Below are 17,913 nucleotides of genomic sequence, written 5' to 3' on the forward strand. Positions count from 1 at the left end.
AGGAAGAACCAAGCTTTATTTTTTCATTTTACACTGAAGTAGAAAAACAATTTATGACCTTAATTCTAGGATAAATACAGTCTTGAATGTACTTAACTTACTGTAGTGAGCAGATTAGTTGAAAATAAAGTGAACAATACATCATAACTTTTTCACTATATTTTGATATGGTGAATTTGTATGATAGTACAAAACTAAAACTAGTGTAATATAGCATACTGTGTTACTCAGTGTGTTCTATATTAAAACAATAAGTGCATGCATGCATTTTTTTATTTCACTTCATTGGAACTTTTTTGCCTGCAGATGGTGGCAATTGCCGTACTACTGGGTTGGAATAAAACTGTATGACCTCGTGGCAGGAAGTCAGTGTCTGAAAAGCAGTTACGTCCTCAGCAAGTCAAGAGCCTTGGAGCTCTTTCCAATGCTACGCAAAGATAAGCTTGTTGGAGCTATTGTCTACTATGATGGTACGTTCCCTTCCAGTGTTTTCATTATTACTTTGAGCTGTATTGGGGTGGGGAGGGTGGGGGGGTTGGTGGGATGACACCCATATGCAACTACATATCAGGTATGCTGATTCTGCAAAGGGAAGAACAACAACTTGAAGGATTCAATTTGCATCTGAATTTGTCTGTCAAATGGATGCTTACATTGCTCACTACCATAACTTATGGGGTGTGCAAGAGAATATATCTGTTTTCTTGGCTAGTGGGTATAGTGATATGTGAAAGCCTCCTAGTGTTCTAGTGATTCCCTACAACTACCCAGCTGTGTATGACTTCTCTGCGTTGGAGAGGCCAGGTTCTTTCTGCTGCAAATATTCTACGCATGTGGTACTTGATTCTTCAGCCTGTTTTGTCCAAGAAGTTAAATAATCCTCATGACTATACTGTAAAAACTATTCTTAGTCAGTTAATAACTATATATTGTTAGGTTTCAGAATCCTGTGTTTACTTTGGGCTTTGCCTTGTTTTAAATACAGTTATGACCCTAGTATAAAGCATGTTATGTAGAACAGTACTTGCAAGTGTTTGGGCTGAACCCTTCTCAGACAGAACACTTACTCTGAGGAATTGTCCGTCAGGCAAGTGTGGTCATTCCAATAATGCCAAATGGTTTACTGTTGTATACTTCTGGTTTGAAAATAATTTAAAACCAGATTTAGATGATCTGGCTCCCAGTTGTGGTTCTTACACAGGGTTGGATGAGGTCTGGATGAATTATTTTTTTGTACTGGCAATAAATCTCTCTGGTCTGCAAAAAGAGCTTTCATTGTAGTTCTAATCAAATAGTAGAGACTTGAACAGAAACCGTTTGAGTCTTATAGCAACCCCTTCAAGTGAAAAGATTATAAAATCATGAGAGGAAAAATGCTTCCAGCTTGAGTTAAGACTATCTGATACAATAGATTAAAGTATGTTTGTGTATAGTATTTACACAAAATCAGTGTCTGAGAGAGAACATAAATGCTTTCTGCAAGTCTTACAACGTTCATTGAGAATAGAATGGTGACTTAATAGAACTTACTATTGCGGTTGTCTTGAAACAGCAGTTTTCATGTTCAGAAGTGTTCACACTTATTCACATCCCCGCGTTTTGAAGGATTGTAATTCATCTTTGTAATGCAAGAACAGATGAGCCTTTTTGTCTTGTTCTGTGAAACAAGTCTCTAGTGGTAAGTCTGTAGGAAAGTTTTGTAGCAACAGGTGCCTTGGTGGATCCTCTGAGAAGAGAGTGCCTTAACCCCATCTCTGTCCCTTCAGAATCTACAGATACGCAAGACAGTCTGTGAACAAAATTGGTGAGGAATTAGTTGGCTTCCTTGACAAATAGCTACCTAGAAATTTTGCTTGTCTAGGATATTAGTTTGTTTATGCACAGCTGTCTTGAGCGTTATCCGTATTGCAGTATCTCAGTACGTTGTAATGTTATGCTAGTTTTATCCCCAAACAGCCAGAACATCAGTGTTCTTAAATACTGAATTTTGTAGAGGAAAAAAAAAAAACGATGAAAAGCACTGCTCAAGTTGGAGTACCAGGGTATACTGTTGTAACTTTCTTGATGCACTTGATTATATTAACATATCTGGCAGGTAGAGTATTTTGTGTCAGGCTTGTATGCTGTTTCGCAGTGTTTTCATTGGCATTGGATTTCTATTCCCCCTTCTCCAGTTCTCTTCCACTTACTTTCCAAAAAAGAAAATTTTGGTAAAACTTCCTTGATAGTATCAAAATATCAAAAAGTCAAATGTGTTGAGGATAGTAGGAAAAAGACAAATTCCTCCAAAGAATAAATAGCTTAAAACACTGACTTACTTCAGTAGTGGAACAGTTCTTAGCTTTTACCTGCACATGTAGTTTTTGACCTTTTAGAAGCCAGAAGGGTCTTCACACAATTGATTTTAAAGGTAGTATTTTTCCCTTTTTAGAATTACATTTATACTATTCATCAGTTTATCAATAAGGGCTTTTCTACTAGGAAGAAGTAGGAGGGATTCTTAAAACACACTGGGCTTGGGTAGTATTTGTGTGGCTTCTGACAAACATGCATGTTGGTAATTGTAAGCTACATCATACAGAGCCCAGCGGAGTAAAAACAGACCTGGATGCTTGTATAGGTTCTTATCTGGGAGGGAGTAGGTGAGATTAAAAGGATAGACTTGCCTTCTTTAGGGTGAAGTAAAAATTATCTTCTTTATCTTTAAGACACAGAGTAAATAACAAATCTTGTTTTTTAAATAACCTCTAGTGGGGCTATGTGGTACTTCAACTGTGCCAAACTGAAGAAACAAAAACTTTTGTGTACTGTAAGAAGAGCTGCTGTAAGTACCGTGCATAGAAGTAATTCAGGTTTAGTTTTTCATTATCATAAGCTATTCCTTCCCTTAGACTGTTAAGGGATCCCAGGAGTATGTAAGAACAATGAAGTGGTTCTCTTAACTGTAATTACACTTCTCATAAGAGCATTAGAACTTAGGAATCTATAATCTGTTGAAGTTTTTTTCTGATTAAATAGATGGTTTGGATATATCATAGATATTTACTACTTCAGCATTCTAAGGATATGCATTTACAAGATAACCTTAAAGTTGATCTTCAAGTTTGTTGGATGAATAATTGTTTTAAACAGTGTTGCAATAAATCTAAAAATTCATCACTAAGATACCATGTGGTCTTTTAGTAGAAAACATCTGTGCAGCAATACAATGCAAAAGTCATTCAGACCGGGATATCTCTGGTTTTCTTGCATTCCCAAGCAATAGGAAACAAACCCACATTCTGCGTATTTAAAACAAAGTATAAAATAGAAGGAGAAGGAAAAAGGGGGAGCAATGGAAATGTGCAAATAGTGAAGGGCAAATTATGAAGCATGAGGATTGTGTAATCACTGTTTATTCGTGCAAGTTCAATAAAGACAGGTATCTGACAGGCTCTTAACAATTTCCCTTCAGTGGAACAGCTGCAATGCTAGCAAGACCTTCAGACTAATGTGGTGAGAGATCTCAAAAACAGACTTCAGGTTTTGCTGCCAGTGGAAACAACTCGTTTATGCTAGTATAACTGGCCTTATTTTGCTTTTGTTATCTGTAGTCGCCCAGAGTCTTATTACTTCATATATTTTTTTCTGTAGAATTTAGAGAATTACTGCTTTGCAGTTTAAAAAAAGGACAAAATGCGTAGCTCCTCAAAACCTCATTGTGTAGAAGTTTCTGAAAGGCTGAGGTATCACACTTCTGAATTTGTGATGCAACTTTGAGGCTGCATGTTGTCCAGAATAAGAACTTTCTGACTGTTGTATACATTTCTAACATGCTGCATTCCAGGATGAAATTTTCTATATGGATGTACACTGTAGCATTTCTTCCATAGGTCAGTCTATGGTCTGCAGTGTAGATGGGCTCACATTGGATTATAGCATGTTAACTGATTTATCTTGAACAATTAACCTGTGTTCTGTTAACAGTGGATCTGCTTTAAGTCATGTGTCAGCAAACACGTTAAATTGTAAATTTCTGATTTGAATTTTAACAATACACTTTCATACTCTAAATCCAAAGGAATGGAGGACAAAGGGAGTAGGATTTGAACTTAAAGTGGAGAAGGGGAAGATGAGGTTGAATTACACTCCTTTTAGTTCTTTTACCAGAAATAGTCATAAACTAGAGCATTAAGTAATAGCAAAAAAAAAAAAAATCAGAATATTTGAATTTTAGAACAGGTCATCTTTCTTCTCTGTCCATCCTTTCCCTGTCTTTGCCATGTAATGAGTAGATAAACTAGTCTTTTAAGAACACTGTCTTAGCTGTCGTAGAAATGCAGCTTCCTTATTTTTTTTCTCTATTCCTGTCTCTCTCATACTTCTATTTTTTTTGTAGTTCTAAATAACTTCTACTAGCAGAATCTCACTGTTGGGCATGTTGATTGCTGCCACCGCCACCAAAGGGAAGAATTTAAAATGCTCATTATGTAGGTTACTTTTCAACTGGATAAAACCACCTGTCCAGCAATACACATATTGGTTGCAATGTTCTTTTGTCAAAGGAAAGATCAGAAATGCTCTTGTTTTGTTTTGTAATTGTTGATCAAACTAGTGGCATGTCAAATGATCCATTATTCATGGAAATTTTGTGTTCTGAAACATTGCTGTGGTCATCTTAATTACATTTTAAAAATTGTTTTTACAGGCAAAAAAAAAAAAAAGATGGTGCATTATAAATGTTGGAAGTACCAGCAATAGCAAATCAGACTTTACCAGAGGCTATTCTTGCTCTGTCTCAGCATCAGGAAACTAAAGCATATGTTGGATGTTAGCCTGGGTGTACACAATGTGTCCTATTTATTCAAGGTTTTCTTTGAAGCCACAACTTACAAGTTTGTTTCTTAGGGGTACATGTCAGACTTAATTTAGCATTTGTTGGTATTAGGATACTCCTGAATAGCAAAAAGGCAACATTTTGGGGGAAGAATGTGGCTGCTATCTGAGCAGTGATCTGTCAGTTTCATTTATGTAGCTCAAGGAAAATTGGAAAAGCAGCACTGTGCAGAACGGGGCTGAGATTTCAAGATCATACGCAGAATTATTTTAAAGCATTTTAAATGGAAGAATTAATCTCCATTTAAATCATACATAGTTCCTATGTTAAAAACTAGGGAATACATTAAAGTAGAAATGCAATTGTCCAGAATATTTAAAGTGCTTAGATATTCTAAGTGGCACATCTTCTATCTTTAGGTGCTTGCAGACTTTTTTGTTTACATATTTTGTCTTTCAAGATGAGCCTTTAGGTATGTAAAGAAAATTTGTGCTCTTGAGTCAGTCATGAATTTAAGATTTCAGGGTTTCGTTGACTCTGCTCTTTGAATTTGCTGTTACTTTCTGAAAACAGGAATTAGCATATACTACTTCTGTCACTGTTTGGCCACATCAAGGTATTTGATTGCTTAATGTCTTGTTTTACAAATTTCCAGTATACTTACTGGAGTGTAAGTAGCTCTTCTTTGTATTCATGCATTCTCGGTGCTTATTCTCTCCTGAAATATTTTAATATGAAGGTTATTTAAAGATAGAAAAGAGAAGCTTTGGCAGAGGATTTAGCTTTCCTTGTTTACAGCAAACCCCATGAGAAATCCTTCCCAGGCACACATCCGTGCACGCACACACATACACACACGGACACAAAAATCAATGCAAAAGAGTAGAGCATTCATTAAACTGTCAAAAATGGAATAAATGCTTTTTTTTATTTAGGATCTTGTAGCTATTTTCCTAGTATTTGTGTGTCCTGAATTATGAAATGTTATAGCTTTATAATTCATATTTGACAAATTAATATTTTGAGAATGTTATGAGCTGTAATAGGGGTATTACCCTATTATAGATGCAGACAACTGCATGACTTTTTTTCCTTCCCTGGATACAAAAACTCTCTGACAGTTTGTCACTAAAAAGATTTTTCTATAGGTGAAATACACCACTAACCATATTTCTTGGTATTTCAAAATTGAAACTAGATGAATGAGAGAAGCCTTGCAGGCACACTAACTGTAGGTACAACCTGGAAAAGACTCTGTATTCTCCGTATCCAGTTATTTTCAAATAGATTTTGTCCCATGTTATATATAATAGAGTTGTATGTGAAATCCTGAAGAAAATCAGCAGCCTGCTATGAGAGAGCTTGTAAAGCTAATACTGGCTGCCTCTAGTGGAATACATGCAAAATGAAATGCAAGTCTTTGGCTGAACCTATAGAAGCAATGGTATTTTTCTTTACTGACGTTAGTATAAATATTAGCGGGGAAGGTAATCTGTCATAAACAGTACTTCTGAATTCTCTGATAAAATCAGCTGAGTCTGTTTACTTGCCTTGCATCTCCATACAAGGTGACTTGAATCATGTAGTGCTTTATCCATCAGAGCCTGTTCTATCGTTTTCAAAAGGAATAAAATCAATAGCTTAAAATGGCTCGCATCTTTAACCCAGTTTTCCTCTGTCAAAAGGTACAGCTGTACCTACGGGAGCGGTATTTTGCTCACAACAAAAGGCTGAGCATTCCAGAGCACTTTTTTTTTTTCCGGAGGCGTCGTTCCCAAAAGCATGCAGATGATAACTGCATCTCCTGCTGTACCTGTAACAATTTAATTGTGTAAGTCAGCCCAGTCAAGCATCCCCAGCTCATGACTGGGAGACATGAAATTCATTGTCATTATTGTCCCTGTCATTTTGGATCATTATATCCCGCTGCAGAATTTTCCTCACTCCAGTGCTTTCTTACCTCCAGGAACCAGGGATTATGGCTGAGGTTGGGGTGGGGGCAGGACTGTGAACTACATTTACCTCAGGGGAGCCACAGATTAAATTGGCTTTGCTCTCTGACTTGCTGGATTCATCTGTTTGTACGCTGTGGGTTTAAGGGTGGAAGTGATGAATATTCTAGTGAATTCTATGCCTCTTTCTTTTTTTTAATACTCGTATAAGCAAAGGATGATTTTTGTGTCCCTTAAGAAGTGAATGGGGAATAATTCTTCAGATCATCTTACCTAAAAGATTTAAGATTATTCCTGAGCAAAATGACATTATTTGCACATTGTGCCACAAACACCTTAGTATTCCCCAGTGTGCTGTGGCTTTTAGAGGGAAGACTCCGTCGAAGCATGTAACTCTGCTGTAATTTATGTGTGCATTTTATGTGAACTTAATAGTAGGTCGTTAGTTAATATGTACTCTGTTCCATATTGTAGCCAGGATTATATGTATGTTGAGGGAAAATCGATGGTGTGGTTCCCGTGATGCTGCACCTCGTGTGAGACGCTCCATGTGCGGATGTGTTTCCGTCCCGCTGAGGAGAAGGAGCCAGCCCAGGTTCGTGGGGGGCACGGGGCCTGCTCTTGCCCTGGCTTGGAGGGTCATGAGGCTGCGAGCGAGCTGTCCGCACGTGGGACAGCGTGCCGTTCAGCGCTCCTCATCCTCGTGCTGGTGGCAGCTTGTGTAGGCCAAAGGCACCGGAGCCTGTGGAGGCGGTGGGGCGGCCATAGGTGCCCCACGCCTCACGGCCACCCTGCGTATGTCGGCCCAGCCCCATGGCGCACTGCAGGCCCTGTCCCCACAGTTTGGGGGTCTTCTCAACTTCCCGTTCCCTTGGAAGGTTTCTCTTGGGTCATGCAGCAGTGGTGGCTGTCTGTCCTATGAAAACAGCATGTGCATAACTAGCTAATTAGTCCGGAGTTGGTTCACGCCTAAAAAATAGCAGCTGTGGCGAGCAAAGTAGAAGTTGCCTCTAATTTAAGCTTGCCTCCAACCTAAGCTGTTACCTCGTGCAGTGCAAGCCTTAGCTGGGTCTCGCACTGTGTCGACAGGCAACACGCTGTGCTGGCATCTTGGCGTTGCTGCGGCCACACCACCATGCCAGGCAGAAGACCTGCCCTGACGGTTGTTCACTGTGACACTTCAGCATGGTTTCCACAAACTGACAGTGACAATGTTTAGTTTCATTTTAACACTGTGCTTTTACTTACACTGACACCGCAATATGATTGCAGTGACAAGTTGAAGGCTGATACAAAAGAAGTGGGAAAGAACATAGTCATAAAGCAGTAGCACAACAATTTCAAATTTTCTCTTGCCTAGTACGCCTAGATACCGTGCCTTGTTTTTGTGTGCTGATACCTTAGTTTCAATTCAAGTTTTAGCTTCTGTACCATACCATGATAGTACAGTTGAATAGATGAATGTTCTCAGGGTGGTGTTGTGTGATTTTTATTTTTAAAGCTTTTTTGGGCCTTCTGTTTTTATGTATTCCATTGTTTATATCTGTACATAAGTTGGAATGTCATGTACTTCAATTTCCTAACCTTCACTGTGATCCTGTTTTGTTTTTATCCATATATACAATTTTCGTGGTTACAGCTTTCTTTGTTCCTTTAATTTTGCCTTATGAAAATTGTGAATTTTATTTCTCTAAGCTTGTCTTGTAAAATAATGCTTATAGCCCACCTTAGGCGGTCTTTGCTGTGTGCTCTCAGGCGGTGTGTTAAGGTTTAGTAAAGGTAGCCTTCATTAATGAATGGGCATTCTGTCTCCATGCCTCTGAGGAGTGGAACCCAGAAGTTGGATGCTAATAGTTCCTTCTATTCCTCCATCACTAATAGGATTGGGGAATTCTATTTTTTTGTGGTTTAAGTTGGTGCTAAATGGAGGAAGCAAGAACTTACTTAAATGACTGTTAGTATAGTATTTAAAAACTTGATACAAATCTGAATTTGAATCTATTTGAATAAATTTACCTGTGCAAATGCCAAACTCAAGGCTTTCCTTTCTATTAATGCTGCCGTGGAGTTAGAGCCGACAAATGTATGCATCTTTGGTTAGATCTTCAATAATTAAAATAATGTCATATATCTTTTTTTCCTCCAGTGCAAAATACATAGCTAAATGTGTATCATCTTTCCTACTTGGTTAGGACATATTTCAGCAGCATGGATAACTAAGTGGAAAGCAGAATACAAATTATACATGATTTGTGTAAGAAGTATTAGCAGTCTGGCATGATATTGCTGTGTTAGATGTGGGTGTTGATGGAACTGATTTAACTGAGTCAGAATGCTCTTCCCTCTAAAGCAGTCCAAGAACAAATGCATGTATGCTATGTATCCTAGAAAGTCTGTTAGTTTCTGATAAATGTTTGACCTGGCTTAAGTTTCATGTGATTCAGAGTTGAGAAATAGTTTGGATCTGAGGGCATCTTTAATTACTTGACTCATGAGTCAAATTTGATGTTAACATATCAGCTTATTCTACGTAGTTTTGGTGAAAAGAACTTACTGTGTTCTTTCTGAAAGAAGTCTGGAACAATCTTTGAGTCATTCCAGCTGATTCACAATACCTAAACTTGGAAATAACTGGTTTCAGTATCTACAACAGATGTTGAGTTCCTGTTTTAATGCTTGTAATAAAACTGTTCATGTAATTAAGCACTTTCTATTTAAAAATTGGTGGATGCAAGCAGCCCTGATATCTTAGTTATGTACATTGATCTATAACTATAAATCAGCCTTACGTTTAGTAAGGTTTTGGGAAGGTTTGTATATATAAAAAAAGAAAGAACACTTTTATGCACATAAAACATGTTATTTGATTTCATGCACTGTTTTTCTTTCCTATATGAATGCAGTTATCTCATGCAATGTTGATGTAGGAGTATAATGTATAGGAACACAAGTATACTTTTCAAATGGCTTTTAGAACATCAGTGCTTTGAGGGACAATGGACATTAATGTTTTGATGATCCAGCAATATCCCATCTTGATATAGATGATGGTTTTTTGGGTATGTTCTAAATCCAGGGGGCTACCTTGTGAGTTGCAGGCTAAGTATTTTGTTCAAGTAAGTAGAGCTCAGTGATAACAGTAGGGGAGTAACATGCAAGCATTTAGCTTGCTATTATCCCAGAATGTTTTTAGAAGAACAGAAAACAAATGATATCTTTATGTGGAGATACAAAGTTGTGGCTATACTGTGGTCTTAGTTCTCTCATGCAAATGCTTCTTTTAATGCCTTTTTCCTTTCTAAAGAAGCCTGGTAGGTGCTTCTATGGGAAGATGTGTTCTCTTGAGAAAGTTCATCAAGATTGTCATGTAACTTCTTGCATGGCTAATTTCCAACTCTACATTAAGCTTGATGTCCACAGCAGTAACTAGATATGCCTAAATAGAAAAGACTAAATTGAGAAAAGGTGAGAAGGCTTTCATGTCCCTTGCAGGGACTAGCCTGTTCCTTAAACCAAGAAGTTTGGTTTCTACTGCAACAGCATAGTTGCAGTATGTCTTTTTGCAAAAGGTGTTTGGGGAAGTTGTTGCAGTGTCTGTGTGTGTTGTTACATCAGTAATTGTCATGCAGCAGCTGTATTCAATAACAAAGTGTTGGTTCTTAGCTTAAAAAAGTTAGTATGAATATAATGTTACTGGTAGGATTAACAGAGGTTCCAGCCTCTCAGTCACTGGCTACTGAGTGTTTATTTTCAACTGAATAGAGTTGCATAGGAGAGAGCAGGAGCTGATATAAAAGTAATAGGTGTCAGAGTGACACAGTACAGAATATACCAGAACTACCGGAATGCCTTATTAATATGGTGGTTTTCACACAATACGACTGAATCAGTCATAGACAAATTTCTACAGTCTGTGGGCTTTGTTACCACTACTGGCTGTGGTTCAGCATTGATAAAAATAAAATTGAATGTACACTATGTGCACTCTGTAGGAGGATTCTTTCAGTGCCAACGGAAGCATTGTCTGTTCTTATTTGAAGAAATGCAGCGTTTGCTACGAAGGAATGAAAATAGAAATTTCCTAAATTACTGAAAAATTATAAACCAAATGGCATCACTGATCTTAAAATTATGTGGAACACATTGACAAAATGTCTTCAGGCACTAAATGTCTTCAATAGCATGCCTTCTAAGAATAAGGTGTTTTCCTTTTTAAGAGGATTTGGTGTCACTTTAATGAAAGCAGTTAGGCCAGAGTATTGGTAACAGCAACGTTGGCTACCCTTAGCAAAAATTGTGATAAGTTCAGTTTTGTTATACAATGAGCAGATGACAACAGTAAATAATGAGAGGTGGTTCTTTCAGTTTTTCCTAGTAGAAGTAATTCAGTGGATTTAAGCATGCTCTTATTTTTGAGCGATACCTCGGGAGGAGTTACGAAGAAAACTCGGCATGTTCCAGCAGTTGGCTCTTAGACGTTTGTTCCAAAGCTGCTGAGGTATGGCTGCCACTTGCATCACCTTGAGATGCATCCAGCTGACCACAACTGGCAGGAATACAACAAAGTACCTATAAAACGAGCCCTCGAGCAGCAGCACTGAGACAGCGCTTACCTGTCTGGGACAGGGTGTTTGCAAACATCTGTTGGTGGTGCATCTTGTAATTATAAATTGACTGTATCGCCCTTAGGTTAGTTATGAGATCTTCAGCAGCTAACTTACTGTGGGAAAGAATCCCAAATTAATTGGCTGTAGCTGTTCTGTTATTGTAAAGCAACTTCTTGTTTTATCGCAACATTTGGAAGAAACCCATGGTTTAACAGAAGGGTGAGCAAGGGGAATTATTTGTTTTTCATTTTGCTTTGGAGCACCAGTGACTGATGTGAAGGACAACGGATGCAAAGCCATCTTAAGTAGATAATACAGAACCTTGCACAGGAGCCTTTGGTTACCTTGCCGTTTATCATACAACTACACCTTGAGTTTCCTGGTCACTTTCTGAACATGGTAGAAGCTCTAGTGTCAAGAAAACTTTCTCCAGAACAGGCATGTAAAGCTAAGCTTAGAGGCTTTTATCTTAGTTCTGGAGGACCTGAATCTTTGGCATTTAACTAAAAAATAAAAATAAAATAAAGTTTAAAAAAAAAAGATTGGGATGCAGAATTTTTGCTTTTCTTTTTGTCCTCTCTCTAGCTCTTTCTCTCTAGAGTGATAAGGATCGTTGAAGTACCAGAACACATTCCAGCCTGTTTGGAATTGGGAATGCTTACTATTTCAAACCTAGCTATTTTCAGTCATGCTAGTTTACTTTAATCAGTGAAAAATTTTTTGTCAACAATGACTGGTACTATAGTGAGAACTAATCTGGCTACGATACCTTTACGATTTTATGATAGCTGCTTTGCATGGAGGAACAGCAACCACTTCAGATTTCAAGAAAAAGATAACTGTATAGGAAGTACAGGGTTTTAATGTCATTGCTTGGGGGGAAAATGTGTGCATGTGAGTTGAAGGGCCCTTAAAAAAAAAAAAGACCAAAAACCCTTCAAAACAACAAAAGAAAATCTTGCTGAGTAGAAAAGCTATTGTACTGTGACCCCATCTTACCGAACTGAGGTATTGTTCTCCACAGATGATATATTTTTGAGCTGGTTAAGTCACTCCTCATTCCTTTCAAATCTAGACCCCCATAGATCTCTGCTTGTACCCTGAAATACTCCAGGACTCTGCACCATAGGTTACCTCGGTCTGAAGCCAGCTGGTTTTTCTAGATGCATAGTTAATCAGGAACTGGTTATTTCTCAGTCCTCTTCCTGCAAATACATTACATTGGCACTCAGAGTTCCTTTTGGACAGCTGAGAATTGAATAATAGCAAGGGGGTTCTTGCATCAGAATAATGATGAGGGGAAAATGGATGAGGAGCATGCAAATGCTGCCTTGAAGAGTGGTCCAAATTGTGCAATGCACTGAGCATAATCTCCTTAGCTCGCTCTGATGCTGAGAATAAGGAGTTGGGCAAAACGCTGCGTAACTCCTAGATTTTAGGCTTAACAAGCAATTATGAATTATTAATTGCTTGTTCTTTTTTTGAAATTACACCTGTTTTCACATCACTTATTCTGCTGACTGGCTTCTCCAGATTGCTTTTGGTCTGGACAAACAAGTCGTGGAACTGTGAAGAGGCAAGCTTGCAGAACTTGAACAGTAAGACTTGCCACGGACAAAACTACTACGAGCTGTTGCTGTAGCTTGTGCTGCTGTGGGGCCAATCTACGCCCTGCAGCACCCTGAGGAAAACCTGTTTGTATCAGCTACCAGGTTAGGTACCGATGGCAAGAACAAATCGATGAAGGTTCAGAAAGTAACCGAGGAAGCCTTCTTGGTCCTAAGTCCCTTCTAAAATAAAAGAATAAATTCTGCTGCATGAAACAGGTCCTTCAGGGTTTCATTCGTACATAGATGGCACTCTTCTTCTAGGGTAGTGTTTCTGTTGAGCTGGATTTCTTGCTCTGCGCTGCCTAGAGCTGCAGCATCCCATAGGCCAGGCAGCCCCCCAAATCAAGCACCAGAGTGAAGGGGGATGTTTCCAGATCACTGCACTTCTGAAAGCCTTTGACCCTGGGCTAGAAGAGTTTTCTGGGTGTGCTGTGTTCTGCTGTACTATAAAAGCAGCTACTGTAATGCAGCTTGTTGCTGTTCTTTGTCTTCTTTCCATCTAGTGCTCTGCTCCCTTTGTGTATGAGTGTACATTCTCCACCCTTCGTTAAAACGCAAAGTTTTGAGAGACCTCGTAAGGTCACTTCATTCTTTCCCTGACACTGCTGCAGCATAAATGTTGATGCATTTGTTTAATGATTTGCCTGCCACTTCTGACAGATGGTTGTTTAGTCTTATACATCTGCTGTGATGGAGCATCTGCAACTTTTCTTGACATCTCGCTAAGCTGTTTTGCTGTTCTTTTCTGCAGTTTATTCTGGGCATTGTTTGCGGCGCTGAATTGGAGTTACTGTTTGTTTCTTCATCGGTGCTTTATCATATTACTGTTTCTGTTCACTTCGCGTAACTTTTCTTGTGATTGAAGACTGGTGGTGCTGTACTGTCTGAGCTGGGTTAGAATGAGAACTTTGGAGAGGGGAGGTGGCACCTTCGAGGCCATTGATCCCATCTTTATAACTTTGCCCTTTTAGTTACAAACAGATTATTTGCACGGTGGTTCAAGATGCACAGGCAGAATCAGAAGGACCAAACTTTGCATAAACCATTTGTACTAAACATTTGGAATGCTGGCAACATAAATCAACAACAATATCTATTACAAATTCATCACTTTACCAGTATTATCTTTGATAGAACTGGTCCAAACATGTGGGTAAGTGAACCGTATCTCAGGAAGCTTAGCCCTTCTGTAAATTAATTATTCAGGACACACAGAACCTGGCCCCTTTAATGTATAGTAATTCTTTCTAGCCAGCATCCTGGACTTTAACTTCAGTGGCAATAATAAATAGGAAAAGTCTCAGGTGAAGCCAGTATTTTAAAGTAATTAATCATCTTCCCCTCACGGTCCCTCCGCCTCACTCTTGGTTTTCTTTAACGAGGAAATTTCAGTAATAAATCTTTAATGATATATGTTAAGAATCGTTCATTAGTTCTTGTCTGCTTATTTCTTTTTGATTCTATGTTGTATGTTGGGAAGTTAAAATGCATATGAAACTCTAAGTTATAGAAAACTAACAGCGCAATCTGAAAGACTGTTTCTTGGGTTTTGCATGTAGTCTGGTGCAACTTCCAACGGGAATTGTTGATTAATAGTAGTGGGACTGTCAAACAAATACTTCGGTACGGCACCAGAATTACAGCATGATCACACACAAAAGGGTAAAAAGGGATTTGTCTGCTCCTAAATTGGGGGTGAAAGTACTAATTCTCAGTCTGAAAACATGCGGGGGGGCAGGATGTTAAATGGTCCCCGCTGCTGGCAGTGCCTGTGGGGGAGAAAGGCGAGGGCTGTGCTGCCTGTGCCGCAGTCGGATGCTCCAGCTCAGCACAGAGGATGTATCTGTAAATAATTCTCGTTAGGCGCGAGCAGCCATCGCGTCTATTCGATGTGACAGGGACAGATGTGACAGATCGGTTCTGACACACTTCCACGCCACCAGTCCGTGGCTGGAGGTGACTCGTGTCCTTCCCCCGGTCCCGTCCCCGCTGCAGGACAGCACAACGACGCGCGGATGAACCTCGCCATCGCCCTCACTGCTGCCAGGTACGGCGCTGCCACCGCCAATTACGCTGAAGTGCTGCGCTTGCTCAAGACGACGGACCCGGGCAGCGGGAAGGAGCGCGTGTGCGGGGCACGCTGCAGGGACGTCCTCACAGGTGTGTGTCTTGCACGCTGCTGGCGGAGGCGTGGGACCAAAGGCGGCGCGGTGCCCGGCGGGGTGCCGCGTGGCTCGGCGGGCGCTGCGCACCCTTGGTGCTGCGCGGCTGGTGAACACGACGGCGCTCTCCAGCAGACTTCATTGTGCTTTAGCTGAATAGGAAAGTGCGCTCTTAAGGGAGCGTGCTTCTCGTTAAAGAAACAGAAGTAATAAACCAAAGAGGAATGGGAAACGCTGTTGGTAAATATCAATGAACTGACAAAGGAACCATCTTCCCAGAGTGCAGTGGCATAGCATTAGTGTCAATCATCTCGAACTTCTGTCAGATTTTTCACTCAAATCCTAGTGTTTTGGCAGGGTAGACTGAGCTTTACATCCAAACCCTTCTGTCAAGCAAAGATGATATTGTAAAATGCTGTGTTGTACAGTAATAATACCATTTACTGAGTCTATGGGTTGAGACTGAAATCTCTCGTCTGGGAGGCAGATTTCAGCTCAACTTCTACCCTATCTCCTACCCTGCCTTTGCAGATAAAACAGAATTTTACTGCAAAAGGTTTTCTTTCAAATCTGGTATTAAATAAAAACTTTTAATTTTCTAAAAAACAATTCCAGCTGTTCAGACAGACAATATACTTTACAGTAGGTTAGGTTCATAGGCAGATTAATAATACAGAGTGTCAGTGGGCAGGAAAACAAATGGTGCACATGATTGATGCTGTTTTCTTTCACAGGGCAGGAATTTGATGTCAAAGCCAAATGTGTTATCAATGCTACAGGACCTTTCACAGACTCTGTGCGCAAAATGGATGATCAAGAAGTACCAAACATCTGTCAGCCAAGTGCAGGCGTGCATATTGTGATGCCTGGTTATTACAGGTAACGATATTCAAAACCTAACCCATTTGTAACAATCTCTGCTGGTGTCTGTAATAAACAAGCTTGTGGAGACACAGTTGTGGTTTTTATGGTAGACTGGAATGCTTTTTTTTCTCCTTTCTTTTTTTCTTTAAGAGAAGATTCTGGTACTATGCCTATTAAAATACCAGTTTTATCTAGTCAAAAAAGACTGAAGTCTTACAGTTTGTAGCTGAAGCTTACTAGGGCAGACCTGCTGCTGAAGCAGAAGGACATTTGGGCAGAGTATATGCCACAGACTCGTGAAAGGAGGCTTTTCTAATAATGGGTGAGTTGAGCGTACTGACTGCTCGTTTACCACCCCCCTCAGAAAACAGAAGGTGTATAAAGCCTTCCAGAGAGGTTGCCACATTCTTGCAAAATTTTCTTTCCTATTTATTATCAGGCTCTCTAGGCAATGTAATCTGTAAACAGTACCTCTGCTGTTACACTCTGCCACTGGTATTAGTCTATATCGACTCCACTCATAGTAAATAAGAATGCAGCACGTATGCAGTATAGTGTGCAGTACAAAGTAACATTAAACTGTACATGGGTGCCTGCCCTCCCACGGTTCCTTTGCTGAAAAGGATCTATATTCCTCCACTGACACTGTTACAGAAGAGGTTCCTGTGGCACTCAGTGCCACACAAGCCTTTTCAGGTGGAGCTCAAATAATACCTTTGGTTCCTGAAGTCATTAGTATCCTATTGGAAACTTACACTTAGAGACTTGCACCAATTATGTTGATACAGTGCACTTAAAATGATGCCTTCCATATGATCGTTGCCCTCCTCTGTGAATATCAAATTAGATTTCCAGTGTACAAGATATTGTTGCCCAAGCTGTACCAATAGGACGCAACAATATACTATAACGTTGAGGCATTTTTGGCCTTGTATATAATAATTCTGGCAGTGTTTTTTGTCTTTGCACATGAAAACCAGGAAATGACCTGATGGTTGCTTTAAAGCACTAGCAGTGACAATAAACAGCTTGTAATCCTAGCTTCTTCATATACTATGACAAGCACATGTACAGTTATATGCTTTTAGTGTAGGGCCACAAAGTCAGTTTTTAAACTTTGAATCACTTTGTAGGTTCAAAGTCAAAGATTGCTTGGTATGCATGAGAGCTCTAATTTATGTATTTTGTAATTACCTAATAATTGTAATTAGTAATGTAGAGAATTCTTGTTCTCCTTGTTCCCCTGTGTATGTCAGCATGTGGGCATTACTTTTCTTGTAAAATAGTATCTGCCCACATACTGCCTCCGCAGTACAGCTGATGAAACAAAACTGTACAGAACTTCCTTTAAGTGGGGTAGCTTAATCCAAGGAACTGTACTAATACTAAATAGAAGATACTCATGTTATTTAATCTCATTTGTATCACGTCTATATTCATGCTTGCCTTTGTCATAAATGTTTTATATTTTATAGAATTTTGTCCTGAACTTGCACAAATTATATAAGTTTTTTATATCTAAACTCAGTTAAGATTTTGTAAAATTAATGCTAACATTAATGCATTAACCTCCTGTAGGATTCCTGCTCATTTGATCTTCATCAATAGTCCCAGTATTCTCCTCATTGTTTTAGTGTACACATCTATTCTAGTAGCTGCAACAACTTTCTTTCACTCACTGTTTAAGTGTTTTACCTGCCAAAATGAAAGAGGATTCTGGCTACTTTTGTTTAGATTGGCACATGTAGGGCAGGAGGTCTATGTATGCAGTATTCCCTCTCACCCAACAAGTTTCAGGTATTTTCAGTCTTTCTTAAATTATTATCTGCTTCACACTTTAGGTTCCAAATAAATTTGTCTACTAAACTTCAGATCTACTTTATTGAAATTCACCTGTTTTCT

At 39.2% G+C, this 17,913-nt stretch overlaps 1 protein-coding gene across 4 annotated transcripts in view; it reads left to right on the top strand.

Moving 5' to 3' along the window:
• Positions 1-17,913, top strand: part of GPD2 (glycerol-3-phosphate dehydrogenase 2) — a 59,411-nt gene that overhangs the window by 26,411 nt on the left and 15,087 nt on the right. For all 4 annotated transcript variants that reach the window (XR_013953430.1, XM_080599219.1, XM_080599218.1 and 1 more), the window contains exons 6-8: positions 307-470; positions 14,981-15,145; positions 15,882-16,026. Coding sequence is in view for 3 of the 4 variants with exons in the window: in XM_080599219.1 (XP_080455345.1) it covers positions 307-470; positions 14,981-15,145; positions 15,882-16,026 (474 nt within the window). In the remaining variant the exon portion in view is untranslated. The remainder of the gene's footprint in view (positions 1-306; positions 471-14,980; positions 15,146-15,881; positions 16,027-17,913) is intronic.

The sequence above is a fragment of the Anser brachyrhynchus genome (assembly GCF_964034855.1).
Source record: "Anser brachyrhynchus genome assembly, chromosome: 7".
Lineage (NCBI taxonomy): Eukaryota > Metazoa > Chordata > Aves > Anseriformes > Anatidae > Anser > Anser brachyrhynchus.